The 21426-nt window shown below is 45.0% G+C and overlaps 2 protein-coding genes and 1 long non-coding RNA gene across 6 annotated transcripts in view; 1 reads left to right on the forward strand and 2 right to left on the reverse strand.

The window, feature by feature from the left end:
- The window catches only part of POLQ (DNA polymerase theta), a 75389-nt gene extending 73125 nt beyond the window's left edge, over positions 1-2264 (reverse strand). For all 4 annotated transcript variants that reach the window (XR_006163160.1, XM_033086933.1, XM_042780191.1 and 1 more), the window contains exon 1: positions 2075-2264. Coding sequence is in view for 3 of the 4 variants with exons in the window: in XM_033086933.1 (XP_032942824.1) it covers positions 2075-2264 (190 nt within the window). In the remaining variant the exon portion in view is untranslated. The remainder of the gene's footprint in view (positions 1-2074) is intronic.
- Positions 2265-3315: 1051 nt separating this feature from the next.
- METTL16 (methyltransferase 16, N6-methyladenosine) lies at positions 3316-19770 on the reverse strand. Its single transcript, XM_033052957.1, has 9 exons — positions 19553-19770; positions 19266-19465; positions 17135-17275; positions 16016-16131; positions 8597-8739; positions 6538-6607; positions 5602-5691; positions 4546-4719; positions 3316-4460 (listed from the first exon to the last, which is right to left on the reverse strand). Exons 1-9 carry the CDS (start codon positions 19678-19680, stop codon positions 3849-3851), a joined length of 1674 nt encoding a protein of 557 aa, XP_032908848.1. The 5' UTR covers positions 19681-19770; the 3' UTR covers positions 3316-3848.
- Positions 19531-21194, forward strand: LOC116992879. The gene is made up of 3 exons (XR_004417127.1): positions 19531-19614; positions 20139-20361; positions 20909-21194. It is a non-coding gene; the product is annotated as an uncharacterized LOC116992879 (long non-coding RNA).
- Positions 21195-21426: the final 232 nt, after the last annotated feature.

The following is a 21426-nucleotide window of genomic DNA, read 5'->3' on the forward strand; positions in this document are numbered from 1 at the left end:
TCAATTCATCACACATTGTCTCTGCCATTCCTTCCTCCTCAGAGAACAGCTCCTCACACTCCTCCCTTCTCCAGTGTGGGGTCCCTCTCACAGGAGACAGCCCTTCATGAATTTTTCCAGCGTGAGTCCTTCCCACAGGCCGCAGTTCTTCACAAACTGCTCCAGTTCATGTCCCCCATGAGGTCACAAGTCCTGCCAGCAAACCTGCTCTAGTGTGGGTTCCTCTCTCCACAGGTCATGCCAGGGGCCTGCTTCAATGCAGGCTTCTCCCAGGGCCACAGCCTCCTTTGGGCATCCACTTGTTCCAGCGTGGGTTCTTCCATGGGCTGCAAGTGGATCTCTGCTCCACCATGGACCTCAAGAGGCTACAGGTGGATAATAGCCTGCCTCACCATGGTCTTCACCACAAGCTCCAGGTGAATCTCTGCTCCAGCACCTGAAGGAACTCCTCCCGTTCCTTCTTCACTGACTTTGGTGTCTGCAGGCTGTTTCCATCACATACTCTCACTCCTCCAACTGCAGTTGCCACTGCACAGGCTTTTTTTCTCCTCTTCTTAAATAGATTATCCCAGAGTTGCTGTTGCTGATGGCCTTAGCCAGTGGCAGGTCACTTTTGAATTTGGTTGCACTGGCTCCATCCAACAGAGGGGAAACTTCTGGTGACTTCTCACAGAAGTCACCAGACTCTTATTGTCCCCCCACTTGCCATGCAAATCAAGTACAGTGACTAATATGGCAGAATTAGGATTCAGAAACATAAAAAACCCTACATGATGTGACCCCAAATTTTCTCCCTAGTGTTAAAATCAACAAATTTCATGTAAAAGATGAAATGAATAAGGGTTACATGATTCAGCTGTTTAAAGAATATCTTTAGATTAGAACTGAACACGTGTTTGGAAACTTGTGGCTTAGAGATCTATGTAAAGAAGTATACCTGTGACACTAACCTTTTTGTATTTACTAAAACAATGCTAAGAAACAGAATTAGGAAGATACAAACTGTTGGTTAACAGCATTAGGTATTAGATTCCTCAGAAAGAAAGCCATGCCAGGGTGTGTGGCCAGTTAAACACAAGAGTGCTGCTTACTGAATTGTCTTTGCAGCGCTGACTGTGGAAATGTATATATTTGCCTTGCTCTGTTCCATTTGCAGAAAATGACAGAATTGTATCTTGCAGAGATAATCACCTCAGTGAGAAGATGTGACATGACTGAAGAAGAGACCAAGTCATATAAATGCTTTAAAAAGTTACAGAAAAATCACAAAAGATATGAAATTGCAAGATGCTTTGTAAATATCTTGATTTAAGATGCTGTATACAATCTCGATGTTGTATACAATCTCGATGCTGCATAAGTCTTGATTTCTCTCTTGATTCAAGAGCACAATAAGTTGGTAAAATGTATGTATGGCATCTAGAAGCATCGCTTTAAGTGGCTCTGTCTGGCAGCAAGAGCACTTGATATGACACCTTACCACAAGATGTTTATACAAAATCTTGTATATTGCATACAGAAATAGATTATGTATACTTCTTCTGCATTGTACATGTATTCTTTGATCAATTTCAAAACGTAGGTAAACAAACCTTGCCTGGTATACCAAGGAGAACGGATTATACTGATTGTTGTATTATGGCAGCACCTAGAGGCCAAGCCAAGAATAAAGCTCACTGTTACACGACACACAGAATGGCCCCCATCTCAGAACTGTGCACAGAATACACATTTTCTTATTTTCTTCCTCGACTGCGCAGTGAGGGGTGCAGGAAATCTTTCGACCACTACCGTGCTAACACAAGCATGTACCTCGGCTGCAGGCGCTGCCCTCGAGGTAGGAAGAAAGGAGCGAAGCGCGGCCCGAGCAGCGCCGCCCCCGGGGCCAAGAAAGGCGCCGGGAAAGGCTCGGAGAGTCCTGCGCAACTTCCAGCAGCGCCCCGCTGCCCCCCGGGGCAGCCGTGCTCCCCCTCGCCCAGCATGTCCCGATCCGCCGCGCTGCAAGACCGAAGGGAAGGCGGGGAGGGAAAAAAGGGGAATGGGAGAGAAGGGAGGCGATCTCCCGCGCTGGTACCTGCCGAGCCGCTGCGGCGCAGGGAGAGGTCGAGGCCAGGCGGGGGGCTCAGCACAGCGCGGCGGGGAGCGGCGGGGCTGGGCGGCACAGCCCACCCCGGCCTTCGGGAGCCGCCACAGCGGAGCGCCGCGGCCGAGGCTGCGCCGCTCGTGGTGACGCCACTGACGCCGCCATCTTCCCGCCGCGCCATTCAAATCCAGCCACGCCCCGGCCGGCGGGAGGCCGGCCTCGGGCCGCGGCCCCTGAGCGGGCGGGAGCAGGGAACGGGCGTTCTCGCAGCAAACCGGGCACCCCGGTCCGCCCGAGGCGTGCGGTCACCGCCGAGTAGAGGTTGTCTTTGCACAAACACCGGTCTTCGCTTAGGCAGCGATCCGAGCGCGCGGTACGCGTACGGCTCTCGTACGGTACCGGTGAAAGGCTGAGATAATTAATGAAGGGTCTGCTTCAACGAAACAAGGCTTACCTTGCAGCAACAGGAGAGGGCACCAAGAACAAACAGCCTCGTTTGCTGTTTCTAATGTCTGTGACGCCAAAAGAGCTGTTTCAGATTCTAAAAGACTAGGATTGGTTTTACTTCTCAGCAACGTGAATATGAGGAGCAGTTCTACGAAAATTTTGCAGTACCCAAAAAATGCATGTCTTTGTCCACCAGCCACAGAAATGTTAAGAAGCATTGTATCAAAAAACAAGGCTTTTCGAAGTTGCTTTTAATTTCAACTCAAGAAAGTATACTGAACTTTCCAAAAATAAGCACAGCAAAGGGTGAACATTGAAAGCAGGAGTATGAACACACAGTTATTTCCTTCCGGACATGACTGCTTTATCTTGGGTAACACATACACCGTACTCAGAAAAGCTCTCCATATTCAGTATCTCTTCAGAGAAATGGATCACAGCTTAGGAGCCTGATTTCACATGAAGCGGGACCAGTGCTCTTCACATCAAATATAAACACGCAGAAATTTCTGGCCCTTGAAGAAGAGCATGTGCTCCCATTCCTGTCATTAAATCTTAAAATTAAATGGAAGCAAAATTCTTTAAGAATACTGCTGTCATTTCAGACAATTATATCAAAGTAAGTGTAAAGGATGGTCTAATGGAAGAGTCGACATATTTTAACCATCTTTAAATCAAGCAGCTCAAAAAGCTTCTTTCACTGTTCAAGATTACCAAAGCAGAAAATAACAGTAAGCTCTTCTGTGTTTCAAAGCCCAGGCGCCAGACAAATACAGCACACAGCATTTTCCAAAAGAAATTATTTTAATGAATTAACACTTAGGAGAATGTATCCATGCTACTACTCTGTTGACTAAAAGATACATTAAACAGAAGAGAGGGGTACTGAAATCCTCTCTAAAGACTCCTCACTGCAGGAAACAATTCCCACTTCAGAGTAAGTTTTCTGTATTAGTACTGAAAAAATATTGAAGAAAATAACTCAGTAAAGATTTCTACTTAGTAACAAGATATATGTCTATTGTGCCAGAAAAGGACCAGAATAAGCACTGCTGATATTTAAAATGCTCACAACATAAATATGTTTCACTTCAACAAGTAGTTTTACAACTTCAGTATGAAATCCCTTCTTCATCACTTCATCTCCTTACATCTTTAAAAAAGTTATTTAAAATATTAAAGGAGACATTTATCTTCATTTTACTCTTCTTTCTTTTTTAAGGAGGAAAACACAGGTTTTGCTATCTGAAATTTTTAATTCGTTAAAAATAGTTTAAAAATTTGAGGATAGACCTAATTTACCAAGTAGGAAAAAGAGCTAACTAGCAACCAATCGAAGAATTTGGTTCCGTAAGTATGTGCACAGCTGGTTCATCAAGTCTCTGTTCTGTCCTTCAACCCAGTGCATTTCTACTACTACATCATTTCCTTCTTTCTTCACATTCATTAAACACTTGAAGAGAAAATCCCCACTAGTTTCTTTAGGGCTTTGCTCTTTTTCCACTGTTAGATTGCTAGCTTCCTCTGAAGGGCAAGGTTCCTCCTTCGTATCACCAGAACCTTTCCCAAGCAATATTTCTCCCTGCTTTGCTTCCATCTCCTCTTCCTTCACAGGATCACTGTGTTCTTTGGCAGCAGATTCCTTTAGTTGTTCATCACCTGCTGTCATCTGGACATCCTCATCAGGTGACATAAACCCTATTTCAGAGTCTTCAGCCTTGGGGTTTTCAGAGTCCAAGTTGTCCACACTCTTCTGGCTGTTCTTTTCCTCCTCCATTGCTTGCAGAATATCTTCAGAAGCTCGAGGAAGTTCTCGTAATTGCCTTATTCTCTCTCGTTTCTTTCTCCTCAAATGAATCCAGGAGTTTTCAATGGCAGTCACAAAGAGGCTAATTTCATCTTTTCCACTTGGAACACGTTTATGCTGAACCTATTGCAGAAAACAGAATTTCATACTATCACAGTTATGCTTTCAATTAGGACATTGTTCTAACATCTAATACTTCATACTATACCTTCAGATCAGTGAGAATCTTCTCTACCCAAGCTCTAACCACAGCAATAGCTTCTACAGCATCCCAGCCCATAGCTGCAGCTTTGATGGATAACTCTTTGACTGTAGGAGCCAAAACCATGAATGTCATTGGTTTACGGGGTTTTTCTAATTTTCTTCTTTTAGAGGGAGGTGACTAGAAGAAGAAAGAAGATAATTACAAGACTATGCAGTATTAGTGGGGTGACTTTTGTACTTAGATGACTGTGATTCCATAAGACACAAGGATTAAGAGTGTAACGTAAGGCACTAAGCAGTCATTCATATGGCCCATGCTCCACTTTACCCCCAGGAGTTTTAGACTCAAACCAGCTAACAGGATATCATGCACTTTATGCTAGTCTGATGGGCAGAGGGAGTTTATCTTCAGGAATTAGGCAAAAAGCTTCATTGGTTCCATCAAACTATAAGCTCTTCATAAGCTGAGAAAGTGTGGCTGCTCTTGGGAACAGAGGACAACCGCCAATATCCACATCTTGATCCAAGCGGTTTACTTGCATCTTCCTTAAGACTGGTTGTTGTTTATACCTATATTCAAATATACAAACATCCAGATCCAAAAATGCAACTGGCTCACATTTCAGGTGAACAAGCTCCACTTATGTAGGCAAGTCTGAGTTAGACGTGGTCATACCTATTTGATAACAGAATCCACATGTTAAATTAAAAGTGAGTTCTCAGAGGGAAGTTTAAATTCAAATCCAGCCCCAAATTTAGCATATTTTTATTACTACTGCTATTTGAGGTATGTTACAAATGATCCTTATTTTCACTAAAATCCACAGAAGGTTCCTACATGGCTTCCTTTTTCTACCCTCACCAAGGGTCACTCATGAACACGTCACAACTGCTAACAGACTGCAGCCATCTAAGAAATTCCACCGTCCATGCAGCCCAGCACATCCAATATTCAAGTCTGAAGAACAACAATTTGTATCACAGTAGTTATAGCTCATTAGCCCCTTCCTCAAATAAGAGGCACAGAAAATCAAAAGCAAACCAGAATTAAGCTACTTACAGGTACTTGCACATCATCATAGAAACTCCAGGCCAGTGCCCATCTCATAGTGCGTCCCTGGCAGAATTCAGTATGAGTAACTTTAGGAACCTATGCAAAGAAGCACTACATTATTTCAGATTAATAAACAACATTGTTTTACTGCACACATTTTCAAACAAAGCGTATTTTCTCATTACACAAATGAAGATTCTTTCTGACATGACTCAGAGGTGTCACAGCCCTCTCTCATTTCCCTCCCTTTACTAAGACTGAGGTGCAACAGTTCAAGGACAGAGAAGAAAATCAGATATTTTGTGTCTAGCTCAGCATCTGCTTTTGGTAATTCATCTTTCTGGGAATTTATTTCATCACGCATTTTCTTTCCTTCCATTCTATACAAGGACAGATCTTACAATTATTCTCTTTGCATGGGAATTAGTGAAGAGTACACTTCCTCCAGAAAGCCATCCAAAAGTCATTTGCACAGCTGTCTTTAATGAGAATAGTAGCACAAGGTTCTTGGTGCCAGAATTGAACTCAAACAAAACAATGCTGCCACTTAAATCATGTTACTATTTCTTTTATCAACCAAATTGCTAGATTTTATGGGAGCTAAGAGGAAAGAAAGCTAGATTTTTTTTCTTTTTCTTTTTTTTCTTTCTATTACAGCCCTGTTAAGGGTATATTACAGCAGAAACCCTGAATCTTCTAGAATGAAGACACACTCCAATATGTGCTAAAGACAAAATTTGGAGACAGTATTTGCTACTTATCTGTCAGTTTTGAATCTACAATAGTTAAACCTCAATCGTTTCCCTAAGAAGGAATTGCAGTTCCTTATTGTAATAAAAACTGTGGAATAATTCAACGTGAAAGTATGTTCACATACATTGAAGCATACTATATTCTGTATAGAAGACAGGCAGGATATATATTGACTCTATGTAAACTCACCCCCTGGACTCGAAGCTCTTCTTTCAGTGGTGCTAAACTGCATTTCTTCCCCAACATGCAACTATACCATCTGCAAGGCACACATTAAAAAAAGTGTTTTACAAATAGAGATCAACTGACAATGGCAGCTATCAATGAGAATTACTTGGATCAGGAAGCTGCAAAAACAAAAGAGATTAAAAACCAAAACAACAACAAAAAAGAAATCCCACTTAAACGGATTGACTAGGACATACACAACAAAATTCAGAACAGAAAGTCCAAAGACAGACTGGACAGGGAAATCTTTTTGAACTTTTAAGAAATACATTAGGAGTATTTTAGAAACAACACATGGATAATGAGGAATCTTGTTTCAAAGAGTGACTTCAGTTATAGGGACGATGTTACACCTTAACAAGAATTTGTTTCAACTTCACTTTTTTTGGAGAATGAATCAGCACAAAAAGTAATAATCAACTACTGGCAAGCACAGTAATTTCACGATTACAAGCCGCCCCATTTTGACTAAAATTTTGATCCCACGCCGGAAATGCGGCTTACACTCAGAAGCAGCTAATACATGAAAAAATTTCTGAAATTTCCAACCCCAGAAGTGCAAGCCAAGGTGCCGAGCCGAGCACCTGCCAGTAAAACCCGGGATTGCACGATTGTTACAAATTGGTTACTCTGTTGCACAGTGGGTGGAGGCGGGCTCTGTGCCGGCAGCGCAGCGGGAGAGGTGGGGGCTCCCTCCTGCTGGGCCCCGCAGCCTGGGGGCAAGGCGGGTGGGACTCCGCACCCGCCTCCCACCAGCACCGCGGGAGTGGGCAGGAGGCTCCATGCCCGCCTGATGCCACGGGGCAGCGCTGGGCCAGGGTAAGCGAGCCCGGCAGCAGCGGCGGCCGGCCCCAAGCGGCCCCACTGAGCGGCAGCGCCAATCTGGGCCACCTGGCCCCGTCAGCAGCCCCAAGCAGGCCGAGCCCACATGGCCCTGAGCCGAGCCAGTAAACCCCACAATCCCACGATTCTGTTACTAATTGGGAACTTTGTTGCACGCAGGTCCTCGCTGCAAATGACAGAGTGGCTTAAAATCAGGTGCGGCTTATGTATGGACAAAGAGCTAAAGGTTGACAACATTCGGAGACGTAGCTTATAATCAGGTGCAGCTTATAATCGTGAAATTACTGTAATCGTGCTCAAAAGCAGACATACTGACTTTCAGTGTGCTCACATCATATCTTATCCAGGTTTCCATCATGTAACCCTTATTTCATGAGGAAAAAAAATCCAGGAAAAAAAAAAGGAAAAAAGTTATTTTCCCACTTCTAGTGAAACTTCTTCCACCCAGCTCTACATCGTCAGAATTTCCCAAATATTACTTTAGATGAAGCTCTGATCTTCATCTAAATTATTATTCGAGCTTTACAATCCCATCTTCCACATTTTTTGATGACTGGATCCAAAAAACCTTACTCATAAATATAACGTATTGAAGTACAAAACCTAAGATTTCCCAGTTATCAAGGGACAGTTTTGTCCAACACTGGGGGAGTGAAAGCCCAATAATCAGAAAACTGAAGACATGCCATCTGTTTCAAAATAAGGTCAAAAGAAGCTCTCACTATGTTCTTTTATTGCAGCTTATGTTCACCCAATACAGCATTCAGTACAATAGTGTCCTTTAGCAGCAAAGCTGCAAGTTACCAAAATTCATCAAGGAAAAGACAGAAATTTTTACGTAATCAACAGATAACTAGGCAATGTCATAAAACCTCTTCCATCCCAAAATTCCTCAAGAATGAACCCTGATCTGTCTCTCATCAGGTACACATGCTAATTTTGTTGCAAGCTACAGGTGTCACTTTTACAGGCTTTTTTGTCTTCTCCCTTTAAATACCTCCAGCAATAACTTCTAATTGCTTCTCAGGAACAATTGGATGTGTAAGTATCAAACAAACTGAGCAGATATCACTGGATCACAGCTACTAAAAATAACATTTTTACATGACTTCTGCCAAAGATGAAAAGATGAAGATAAAAGGTGTTTGGGGTTTTTTAACTGGAACAAAACACTTACCGTAACCTCTTTTTAAGCTGGAGACTATCATGAATAATTCTTTTTACAAATTCTAGTTCTCCTCCCTCAGCCATGATTTCTGTGATCCCTCCTGTATTTACAGAGCTGGGAGGGGGACGCCGTGGATTTCGAGAATTAACTCCCTGGATTAAAAACCAAAAACATTTGACATGAACATTTAATGAAATGTTATGGTGCTTTGTACACTAGTTCCTATCTTAACCTTTAGTGGGTAGCAAGCCCCACTACCTCTACTGATCCTCCCCCCATCAGAACCATGGATAACAGACAAAGATCCATTCAAAAAAAACATACCTGAGTGAATTCTCTACAATCTCAAACCTAGGTAAGCTACCTGTCACATCACAATCTATAGTGTTTTATTAAATCTTAAACCTTCTTTTCTACCGCCCTGCATTACACATTTCTGATTATATTCAGTGGGAATTGCAAGACCTGTATGATACTGCCTACATGACTAAGGAAATGAAAAATACAGTTAAGCAAAATTCCAGGCACTAATTCCTCTGTATCACTGTTATGCAGCAGGCACCTGATTTCAGATTTACTAGCTGTCTACTTTCCAAACTAATTTTCTAAAATGGTAAGAACTTGTTAAAGAACGCTACAGCTCATCCTACACTTTAGGAGGGGTAACAGTTAGGTTTTCAGAACTCCTTTAGAGGCTGGGGGATTGTTGTGGGTTGTCGAGGTTTAGAAATTTTTCCCATTATTATGTTAAGCTAGCCGGGATGGCTCTCCTATTAGCCGTTAAGAGCTGGAGACAAAGGAATAACTGAAGTAACCTGATGGCCCCATTAGGGAAAGGTGGAGCCCTGCTTTTGTTTTTCGGCAAGTAAGAGGACACTGGGGGTAGGAGAACTCTTACAGCTCGCCGGCCGAACTCGAGGAGAGAGGTTCCTTTTCTCCTGTTGGGATCAGGCTTCTTGGATTTGGACTGCTAAAGCTTCCTGCTTCCTCTGAACAACTGGGAACCGGGACGCCCACGGTGAGCAGAGTTCCTTCCTCACCCTTTCTTCCACCTGGGGCGGTGAGGCCACCTCGCCCCCCTGCTCCTGCAGCAGCCGCGACTGAGAAGCCACCTGCCCTGCTCCATCGGAGAGCCATCGGTGACTGAAAAAGGGACTGGGACTGAATTCCGTTCTGTTCTGTCTCTGTTTTTTTTTCGTTCATATAGCTGATGCTGTTTTTGTTTGTCTTATAAATATATCAGTAAAGAACTGTTATTCCCAACCTATACCTTTTTTGTGCCTGAGAGTTCCTGAATTTCCTTTTCCTGGTAATACTGTCCCTTTAAACCGGGACAGATCTTGGCGCCCAACGTGGGGCACGAGGTTAAGGAATAACAGTTCTTCAGTTGCCTGAGATTGTCTTTTTTTGTGTGCTAGCAACATGTGGTCCAGTTTAATCTGGTTTGGGCTGCACGTGTTCATACATGTATATCTCCCATTTGCAAACCCTTACATAAGCATGGGCCCTGTAACTAAGGCTACTGTGACTGTTATCGAACTTGCTTTATGGGTTGATAAGGTGAGGAATTCATGGATTTTTAACTTCCTTTGGATGGCGGGTACATGGATTCAGGGATACCACACACTAAATGCATGTTTTTGGGATTACTTTAATAATGGCACCTACTGTGAGGGAATAACACCAGGGGAAATTTTCTCCCAACCCCTCACCCAAATTTTTGGGTCTACCCCACCAGTTTTTGAAGGGTTCAGATTTCCTCTGAATGCTAATGATATCGTACAGTGGCTGGTGTTACTGATAGGCTTGTCCTATTTAACATTAAGAGATAATGGGGGATTGAGCTGGATAACAACTCTGATACCTACTCCAGGAAATAGGGATGCTGCCACAGAGCCTGACCCTGCCCCAGAGACTAGGGATGCTGCCACAGAGACTGACCCTGCCCCAGAGACTAGGGATGCTGCCCCAGAGCCTGACCCTGCCCCAGAGACTAGGGATGCTGCCCCAGAGCCTGACCCTGCCCCACAGCCCACCTCAGAAAGAAACCACCCGGAGTGGGTGGGGCTTCTAGTGAAGGAGATACGTGAGATGGGCCAGATGATGAAGGAGTACCTCTCCCCAGCTGGTGAGAAGCCCTGCCATAAAGGGGGAGAATCCAGTGATGCTGTAGTGGAACCCATAGGTGTTACATCTGCCCAGGGTCCAGCTGAATTGCAAGGGCACTCACAGCCAGCAGCAGTCGCCCCTGTAGAAACTAGGAAGTCTAAAATGAAAGCAAGGCACCTAGACAAAGAGGACCAGAGAGGAGGGCCCTCACAACCAGCAGGGGAGCCAGAGGTTGAAATCATCACTGAGTCCCTGTCTTATGAAAATCTCCGCAATCTGCGGAAAGATATTGCACGACGGGGCCGGGAGGCTTTGACAACTTGGTTACTTCGGGTCTGGGACCTCATGGGTACAGGTGTGCACTTGGATGGTACAGAGGCAAGGAATTTGGGATCCTTGTCCCAGGACTCAGGTGTGGACCAAATATTCGTAAGGGAGCCAGGCCCACTTCCCCTCTGGGAGCGGCTTTTAATGAGTGTAAGAGAGACGTTTGTCAACAAAGAAAGAATGCAGGAGTACCATAATAGAATGCATTGGAAAACCGTTGAGGAAGGGATTCAACAGCTGAGAGAGGTGGCGGTACTGGAGGTACTCTTTGGGAGGGATGGACAGCATGACAATGACCCTGACAAGGTCAGGTGCACAGGGTCACATGCTGTGGAACCTGGCAAACCGAGGGCCATCTCAATACACCACCTTCATTGCAATGATTAATGCTGATGAGCACCGAGAAACAGTGAGCTCTGTTGCTAACAAGCTTAGGGATTTTCACAGTATGATGAATGGCGTGGTGCAGGCCCAGGTTTCTTCCGTGGTCCAGGAGATGAGGGGGATGAGGGAGGAGATGAAGGAGGTGAGGGGGATGAGAGGTGACATAAGTGAGATGAGGGAGGAGATCAGGAAGATCAAGGTAGCACCAGTGCGAGCCTCATACCCCAAGGTTACAGCCCCACGCCCCTCAGCTAGTGGAAGAGGGTACACCCCACGAGCTGACCTATGGTTTTTCCTGCGTGACCATGGGGAAGACATGGGAAAATGGGATGGGAAACCCACTTCTGTCTTGGCAGCACGGGTGCGTCAACTCAGGGAGGGAAATGCTAACCGAGGGAGCTACACTAAAGTGAAGGTAGCCTCAACCTCCCATGACCAAGGTGCTGGGCATTACAGAAGGGAGGATGATCTGTCAGACCCACTTGAAGGAACCTCCACTATGTATGTTCAGGAAAGGAATAATAGCCAGGGCTAGAGGGGCCCTGCCTCTAGCCAGGGAGAGGCACGGGATAACAGAGTCTATTGGATGGTGTGGGTCATCAGATTGCCTGGCACATCAGAACCACAAGAATACAGGGTATTAGTTGATACTGGTTCACAATGCACTCTAATACCATCAGAACATGTGGGGGAAGAGCGTGTTTCCATTGTTGGGGTGACGGGGGGATCACAGGAATTGTCTTTGCTGGAAGCTGAGGTGAGCCTGACAGGAGAGGGGTGGCAGAAACATCCGATTGTAACTGGCCCAGAGGCACCGCCCATTCTAGGCATAGATTTTCTCAGGAGTGGCTACTACAAAGACCCAAAGGGATACAGATGGGCTTTTGGAATAGCTGCTGTAGTGGCAGAGGGCATTAAGCAGTTGAACACCTTGCCTGGACTGTCAGAAAACCCATCTGCAGTGGGACTCCTGAAGGTGGAAGAGCAACAAGTGCCAATTGCCACCTCAACAGTGCACCGCCGGCAGTACCGGACGAATCGAGATGCTGTGATCCCCATCCACAAGATGATCCGTGAGCTGGAGAGCCAAGGGGTGGTCAGCAAAACCCACTCACCCTTCAACAGCCCCATCTGGCCCGTGCGCAAGTCTGATGGAGAATGGAGATTGACTGTGGACTATCGTGCGTTGAACGAAGTGACTCCACCGCTGAGCGCTGCCGTGCCGGACATGCTGGAGCTCCAGTACGAGTTGGAGTCCAAGGCAGCAAGGTGGTATGCCACCATTGACATTGCCAACGCATTTTTCTCCATTCCCCTGGCAGCAGAGTGCAGGCCTCAGTTTGCCTTTACATGGAGGGGCGTGCAGTACACGTGGAATCGTCTGCCCCAGGGGTGGAAACACAGCCCCACCATCTGTCATGGATTGATCCAGGCTGCACTGGAAAAGGGTGAGGCTCCAGAACACCTGCAATACATAGATGACATCATTGTGTGGGGGAACACGGCAGTGGAGGTATTTGAGAAAGGAGAAAAGATCATACAGATTCTGCTGAGAGCCGGCTTTGCCATTAAAAAGAGCAAAGTCAAAGGACCTGCCCGAGAGATCCAGTTCCTGGGAGTAAAGTGGCAAGATGGACGGCGCCAGATCCCCACTGAGGTCATCAATAAGATCACCGCAATGTCTCCACCAACCAGCAAGAAGGAAACACAAGCTTTCCTAGGTGCCATAGGCTTTTGGAGAATGCACATTCCTGAGTACAGCCAGATTGTGAGCCCTCTCTACCTGGTCACCCGTAAGAAGAACGATTTCCACTGGGGTGCTGAGCAACAGCAAGCCTTTGCCCAGATCAAGCAGGAGATCGCTCATGCAGTGGCCCTTGGCCCAGTCAGGACGGGACCAGAGGTGAAGAATGTGCTTTATTCTGCAGCCGGGAACCATGGCTTGTCCTGGAGCCTTTGGCAGAAGGTGCCTGGGGAGACTCGAGGCCGACCTCTGGGATTCTGGAGCCGGAGCTACAGAGGGTCTGAAGCCAACTACACTCCCACAGAGAAGGAGATCTTGGCTGCCTATGAAGGAGTCCAAGCTGCCTCAGAGGTGATTGGGACGGAAGCACAACTCCTCCTGGCACCCCGACTACCAGTGCTGGGGTGGATGTTCAAAGGAAAGGTTCCCTCTACCCACCACGCCACCGACGCCACATGGAGCAAGTGGATTGCCCTCATCACGCAACGTGCCCGCATCGGAAACCCAAATCGCCCTGGGATTTTGGAGATAATTACGAACTGGCCAGAAGGTGAAAATTTTGGTCTCGCCGATGACGAGGAGCAAGAACAAGTGAGCCGCGCTGAGGAAGCCCCACCGTATAACCAACTGCCAGCAGATGAAACATGCTACGCTCTTTTCACCGACGGCTCCTGCCGCGTCGTGGGGATGAACCGGAAGTGGAAAGCAGCCGTATGGAGCCCCACTACGACAGGTTGCACAAGCTACCTGAAGGAGAAGGTGGATCAAGTCAATTTGCTGAACTCAAAGCTGTTCAGCTGGCCCTGGACATTGCTGAAAGAGAGAAGTGGCCAAAGCTCTACCTTTATACTGACTCATGGATGGTAGCCAATGCTCTGTGGGGTTGGCTGGAAAGGTGGAAAAAGGCAAACTGGCAACGTAGGGGAAAACCAATCTGGGCTGCCGACGAGTGGAAAGACATTGCCACCCAGGTAGAGAAGCTACCTGTGAAAGTTCGTCATGTGGATGCCCATGTCCCAAAGAGTCGGGCTAATGAGGAACACCAACACAACGAGCAGGTTGATCAGGCCTCAAAGATAGAGGTGTCAAAAATAGACTTGGATTGGCAACACAAGGGAGAATTGTTCCTGGCTCGATGGGCCCATGACGCCTCAGGTCATCAGGGCAGAGATGCCACGTATAAGTGGGCACGAGACCGAGGGGTGGATCTAACCATGGACAGTATCTCTCAAGTCATCCATGACTGTGATACGTGCGCTGCCATCAAACAGGCCAAGCGAGTGAAGCCCCTCTGGTATGGTGGGCGTTGGTCCAAATATAAGTACGGGGAGGCCTGGCAGATTGACTACATCACACTGCCTCAGACCCGCCAAGGCAAGCGCTACGTGCTGACCATGGTGGAAGCCACCACCGGATGGTTGGAGACCTACCCTGTGCCTCATGCCACTGCTCGGAACACCATCCTGGGCCTTGAGAAACAGGTCCTTTGGAGGCATGGCACCCCTGAGAGAATTGAGTCAGACAACGGGACTCATTTCAAGAACAGCCTCATAAACAGCTGGGCTAGGGAACACGGCATTGAGTGGGTGTACCATATCCCCTACCATGCACCAGCAGCTGGGAAGGTCGAACGGTGCAATGGCCTGCTTAAAACCACCTTGAAGGCACTTGGTGGGGGGACTTTCAAGAACTGGGAAAGTAATCTACCAAAGGCCACATGGTTAGTGAATACCCGAGGTTCCACTAACCGAGCAGGCCCTGCCCAATCTGAGCTCTTGGGAACACCAGATGGGGATAAGGTTCCAGTGGTACACATGAGAGGTATGCTAGGGAAAACTGTTTGGGTGAACTCTGCCTCCAGCAAAGACAATCCTGTCCGTGGGGTGGTTTTTGCTCAAGGACCAGGTTGTACCTGGTGGGTGATGCAAAAGGATGGAGAAACCCGATGCATACCCCAAGGAGACCTTGTTCTAGGGTGAACTACCTATGATACTGTGTCTGTAACTGCATGTATGTATGTAATTTAAAGGTTCTAATTTAATGTAGTATGTTAGCATGGAAAAAATTTGGGGTGGATAATGTTGTGGGTTGGCGAGGTTTAGAAATTTTTCCCATTATTATGTTAAGCTAGCCGGGATGGCTCTCCTATTAGCCGTTAAGAGCTGGAGACAAAGGAATAACTGAAGTAACCTGATGGCCCCAGTAGGGAAAGGTGGAGCCCTGCTTTTGTTTTTCAGCAAGTAAGAGGACACTGGGGGTAGGGGAACTCTTACAGCTCGCCGGCCGAACTCGAGGAGAGAGGTTCCTTTTCTCCTGTTGGGATCAGGCTTCTTGGATTTGGACTGCTAAAGCTTCCTGCTTCCTCTGAACAACTGGGAACCGGGACGCCCACGGTGAGCAGAGTTCCTTCCTCACCCTTTCTTCCACCTGGGGCGGTGAGGCCACCTCGCCCCCCCACCCCCGCTCCTGCAGCAGCCACGACTGAGAAGCCACCTGCCCTGCTCCATCGGAGAGCCATCGGTGACTGAAAAAGGGACTGGGACTGAATTCCGTTCTGTTCTGTCTCTGTTTTTTTTCTTTCATATAGCTGATGCTGTTTTTGTTTGTCTTATAAATATATCAGTAAAGAACTGTTATTCCCAACCTATACCTTTTTTTTGTGCCTGAGAGTTCCTGAATTTCCTTTTCCTGGTAATACTGTCCCTTTAAACCGGGACAGGGATGAGGAGGGAGAAGGCTTAAAAACTATTTCATGATGTTTTGGGATTTTCCACTCAACCTTGCCCAAGCCAAGAGGTTAAATTGTTGCTACCATCCATCCACTGACTACTGAAGTACGTACAACATGCAGTTTGTTACCTTACCTTAGCTTCCAACTGATTGGCAAAAAAGGGGGGGTTGCACATGCAGAAATCATAAATTATCTCAGATTCTTCTTTCAGTGCATCCATTAGAAGAGTCTTCTGTGGTACCTTAACCACTATTAGAAAAAGTGAATTAGGTCAGGAAGGAACTTGCTATTTTCTTTAACATGCTATATACCTTACATGTTGTATAAAACCTGTACTTTCTAAGCAGTGCTTTCTACAAAACAAATGTAACAAAAATCACCATGCAAATAAAGATTTCAGGTCAAGGGTTAGCATACAAACAGCCTGTATGTTTATACATAGCAGCAGAACCACATGAATCTGTTTAAAATAACAAGGACTGCCTGAGTTATACCAAGTTCTCCAATACAACCACAAATGTGCTTTAAGCCCTTACAACTACAGGCACTAAAGCTTCACAACACGTCTGTTCCTTTGCCAGCCGCTTTTCCAGTATATTGAAACACCACCACACCACTAAAACTCAGTGGCAGCAGTGACAGAAAACTCTCACTGTTCTACACATCAAGTTCTGGATCTTTAAGACTGACATGGACAACAGACATGTTGTTCAAATGGATGCTTCTGAGAGTTTTTATTCAGAGCTCATAAATGGACCTGATTTTTACTACACTGAGTTCCTACAGAAAATTTTCCAAGCTCATTTCCAGACCAAATCTGGCATAGTGTCTCTGCTATCCACAGGCAGTGTCAGGACTTAATTCAAGAAGTCAGGATGAAGAACTTTCTGTACAAGATACACCTTTGTGGCAGTGATTGCAATTATCCAAGGGGAGCACTCCAGGTCTCCTACCAGCAGAAATAGCCCAAACATTAATAAATAATTCAGTAACAGACAAGGAATAGATAGAAATCCCAAGGTGAAGTTTAACTTTCAGATTTTCACAAGGAAGAGTATTTCTCTATCCACACATCCCATGCCAGACAAGGCAGCTTTTTGGCTTAAGCATACACTGACTTTAGTAAATATTCTGCTCCAGTAAAAATAACTGGGCATATATTTGGAAGGAATACCCACTTGGGTAAGCCACTGAACACGACAAAAATATGTCAAAACATTTGTGTGCTACTAAATACCTTATGACACTTTACCTTTTATAAGATCAGACAAGTTATTCTGCTCCACATTCTTCTTGGCATAATTGAAGCACATGTCATCCACTTCTGTTGCAAGGAAGTACCAGCCATTCAAAGTTGCTCCAAGTAATGGGTATATACAGGATGCCCCTGTCCCTGCAGAAGTGGGAATCCATGAAATTAGCAAAATAAGTACTGGTGTTATATGCAGTGCGGCTGTTAACTACGTACTTACTACACCAAAAAGAACTAACCTCAAGAAAATGCTGATTATGGATCATCTACTAATCAATTCCTTTGTGAACTTAACTTTTGTAATTTGAAAAACAGCATTGTCAAATATCCGCTTTTAACAAAAGAAAGAATTTAATAATCTGTAATAAGTGTTCTAATAAACTATCAACTTTAGTTTAAGCTATTTTTCTTCTGTATGACAATGGTTAATCTATATAAAGAAAGCCAAATATATTCTCGCTTTACTAAAACAAAAACCCTACCACAAATAGATTTCTCTTCTGCATTTTTCTATCATCTATCACAAATAATTTGTGATACTTTGATGCATATAACAACCACAAAAAATCTGTTCCACCTGAACACAAAAAAAATCTCTCCACCTGAAAGAGACTGTCTTTCACTAATGTCCAACACTTCCAAAGAAACCTAAGTGTCAATTAAGAGATTCAAAAAGAGAGACAGATAAAAACTTAGTAAAAAAGAGAGATGTTAGCACACAATAATTATGGCATACCTAGGTGATCAAACTATCAATGAAAACCAAATTTAGGATTAAAGGGAATGGATGCAAGAAAAGGGAAAGATATCCCACCACCACAAAACTAAAGTTTAGACATGTATTTAGAATCTGTTATACTGCCTTATTGAGACATCAATAACTTCATCTATCAGTACACAAAAGCAAGAGGTTATTTCTAGCACTTCTGTCAAGTCCCTCTTGGATGACGTACTGCTTTTCCAAAGCTCATCAACATCAAAAAGCTCATGAAACATCAAAGCTCATGCAAACTGAAACTGAAGATTTTGCAATATGTGGAGGACTTAAGAAGATCTGATTCTTCTACCCAGTCTACCTACCATGACGAAGTTCATAGAAATAATTTTCAAAAATGAAAACTATCATCAAATGCATAGAAACTGCCTAAGAAATTTCAAAGAACTAGAAGAAAGCAGCTGTGGATACATCATGTGATGATGTATACTTGGTATCCAGCACAACTCCAGCTAAAAATACAAGTCAGAAAATCTCAGAACAAAAAAATTCCATTACAGTCATGGTAGCAGATGCCAAGAAACAAAATCTGGCACAGTAACAGAGATTACAGAACCCCATCTTTGTGAAATTCAGTAACTTTAAGGTTTCAATTTCAAGCATTAAAACAGGTTAGAGACGAAATTCCAGCTTCTCTCAATTTCACTGTAAGCTTTCTTCAGCACAAAACAGTCTTTGAAATCAAGCCTCTGAAACTGTAAAGAAAGATCCTATTCACAAAATAAAAGATGCTAACTAAATCCAAATGTACTTTCATTAGTGCCTTTTAAATAATTCATACAGATTAACCAAAGACTGGAAATCCAAATGCCAATTTTATTATTTGTGTGTGGAAGCTCTTATGGAGCTTGCCTTTTTTTTTATTTCTAATGAAAACTAAATCATGGCCATCAGTGTACATTTTATAAATACACATCTCTGCTGTTTACATTTATCTGCTGCCTAAACTAGATATCATCCGGATATTACCCAATAATCCAGACTGAAAGTGGACAATATCAACCATCTGTTGATGTGTGGTCCAACTTAAGAGACGTTTTGTTCTCAACAATAAACAAGAAATCTCTGATCATCTACAACCAAAACACATCTTAGCTAGCATTTGCCCAGGTTTCCGATTTGGCCTCTTTTACAATTCAGCTCACAAATATAACTGCATTGAAATAAATTAAAATAAAAATTGAAATTTAAAAAGGACAGATTATTCACCTGTCAAATACACCCATAACAACAGGAAAAAAATGTTATTAAATGGAACACTAAAAAATATTGCTATGTGTCTTGGGTTACAATACAGGATATGATCAAAAGTATCTATTCTATCACCGGATTTAAACATTTAGCTTTGACAAGTACCTATGTCAATGCCTCGTCTCAGGGTTTGCTTCTCTGCATCCCGGTGGCCGATCAGATCCTCCACCCAGTGGATGTAGTTCAGCCTCAAAGGGACAGTGGGAATGAGCCTTTCCACGGGGATATTGATCGTTAGACCGAAATCCTCCTTCAGAAGGGTGCACGTCAGAGCCCTTACGGCCTCGGGGTCCTTGAAATTCAGGCTGAAAGGCACACGCGAAGCTTTTATTGGTTCCCGGGGCCACACACACAGGCACCCGCCCACCCGCCCCATCCCGCCCCGGCCGTACCTCACCCTGCCCGCAAGGGTGGTCTGTACGTGCTGCTGGAACTCAGGGTACTTGCCAGCCAGGTAGGCGAAGTCGGGCGGCTTGTCCTTGTAGCGGTTGCGGGCGTGCATGGACTTACTGAGGGCCATTTCGGACCGCGATGAGCCGGGAACGGCGGGAGTGCGGCGCGGAACCACGGCCGCACCTCCGCGCGCCGGCCGGCCCGCTCCCAACGCACACCGCGGCCCCGCGGGCCGTACCAAGGAGCGGCGGCCGCGGGGGAGGCAGCAGCGCCCCGATCGCACCATCGCCCGCTCCCGCGGCGAGGGAGGTGCAACTGCTGAGGCGGAGAAGTGACCACCGCGGTTCCATAGAATCCTAGAATGTCGTGGGTTAGAGAGGACTTTAAAGATTATCTAGTCCCAACCCCGCTGCTAAGGGCAGGGATACCTTCCACAGGACCAGGTTGCTCAAAGCCCTATCCAGCCTGACAGCCTCCCTGGGCAACCTGTGCCAGTGCCTCGCCGCGCTCACAGTGAAGAATTCCTTCCTAATATCCAGCCTAAATTTCCCTTCTTTCAATTTTCTTCTTGTCCTATCACAACAGTTACGACGAGTCCCTCTCCAGCTTCCCAGTAGCCCCCCTGGAAGCTTGCTGGGAGGTCTCCACAGAACCTCCAGGATGAACAGACCCCATTTCCTCAGCTTGTCATCGTACTGGAGGTGCCCCAGTCCTCTCATCAACCTCGTGGCTTCCTCTGGACTGTCTCCAACTGTTCCATGTCCTCCTTATGCTGGGGGACCAGAGCTGGACCCCACGCAGTTATAATGTAAATGTTCTATACACAGGCATCAGCTGGTGGCTGCTATAAATACATGTTATGGTATTTGCTTTTCGCAAATATTAGGGTGGATACTATATGTGTGGTGTTAAAATGGTATCTAAGATACAGTTTTCTTTAGGAGTAACATAGGCTGATAAAGTGTCTTTGTAGTAAGTGCACTACCTGCACGATTGGATAACATCCAGTGAAGACACCTGCTACTGTTATACCAGTTACCAGCAGTGACTGTCTAGAAATTGAAGACCATAGCCCAAATTAAGACAGATAAGAAAAATAAATTAAAACCACAGCCAAGAAACATGCATGCTCTGAAAAGGCAGACTCAATGAGTGGCCATGTAAAACAGTTCCTAGAATATGGAAAATAGTTTATAGAAAAGTTTGAAAATGCATGATAGGTCTATGAATATGCAGTGGGCTGATGACTTTAAGGGGTGTCTCCAAAAGAGCAGGTGTGCTCTTGGCTGAATGCCAAGCACCCAGCCGTTACAATCTTTTGCTTTATTATTTGTCTCTTATTGTCTTTTATTAAGGCTTTTTAAATCTACCAAGAAAGTGAACCATGTTTTTCACAAGGCTCAGAAGCAGCACCATGAGGAACCTCCACTCCCATCTTCACATATATTAACCACCCAAATCACCTTTATTACCCTGAAAGAGTCTTCAGCATTGCCTGAAACACTTCATAGCCATGGATTTCTGTAAAACTCCTGCATGAAGCCACAACCAAGAAGTGGCCTGGGGCCTGCTGCTTGTGGCTTACCTTGTGCCACAAGCTTTGCAACACATGGATTTTAAATTATGTATTAAATGGTTTGAGATGGGGATGCAGTGAGCTTTATACTGTCTCTGATTTTTTTTAAAAAAGCAACAAAATCATCCTCAATTAAAACAGGATGTAGACATAGCAAAACAAAGCCTCAAACTGGGAATTAAAACTGACTTCAGTTCCTGGTTTTGTTGCTGACTGTCAGGAACTTCCAAGTAGGAAACTTTCAAGTGGAATAGGAATAATTTTCCTTATTTAACATGGTGCTTTGGTTCCTCAGAC

Source organism: Catharus ustulatus, chromosome 2 (genome assembly GCF_009819885.2).
Source record: "Catharus ustulatus isolate bCatUst1 chromosome 2, bCatUst1.pri.v2, whole genome shotgun sequence".
Lineage (NCBI taxonomy): Eukaryota > Metazoa > Chordata > Aves > Passeriformes > Turdidae > Catharus > Catharus ustulatus.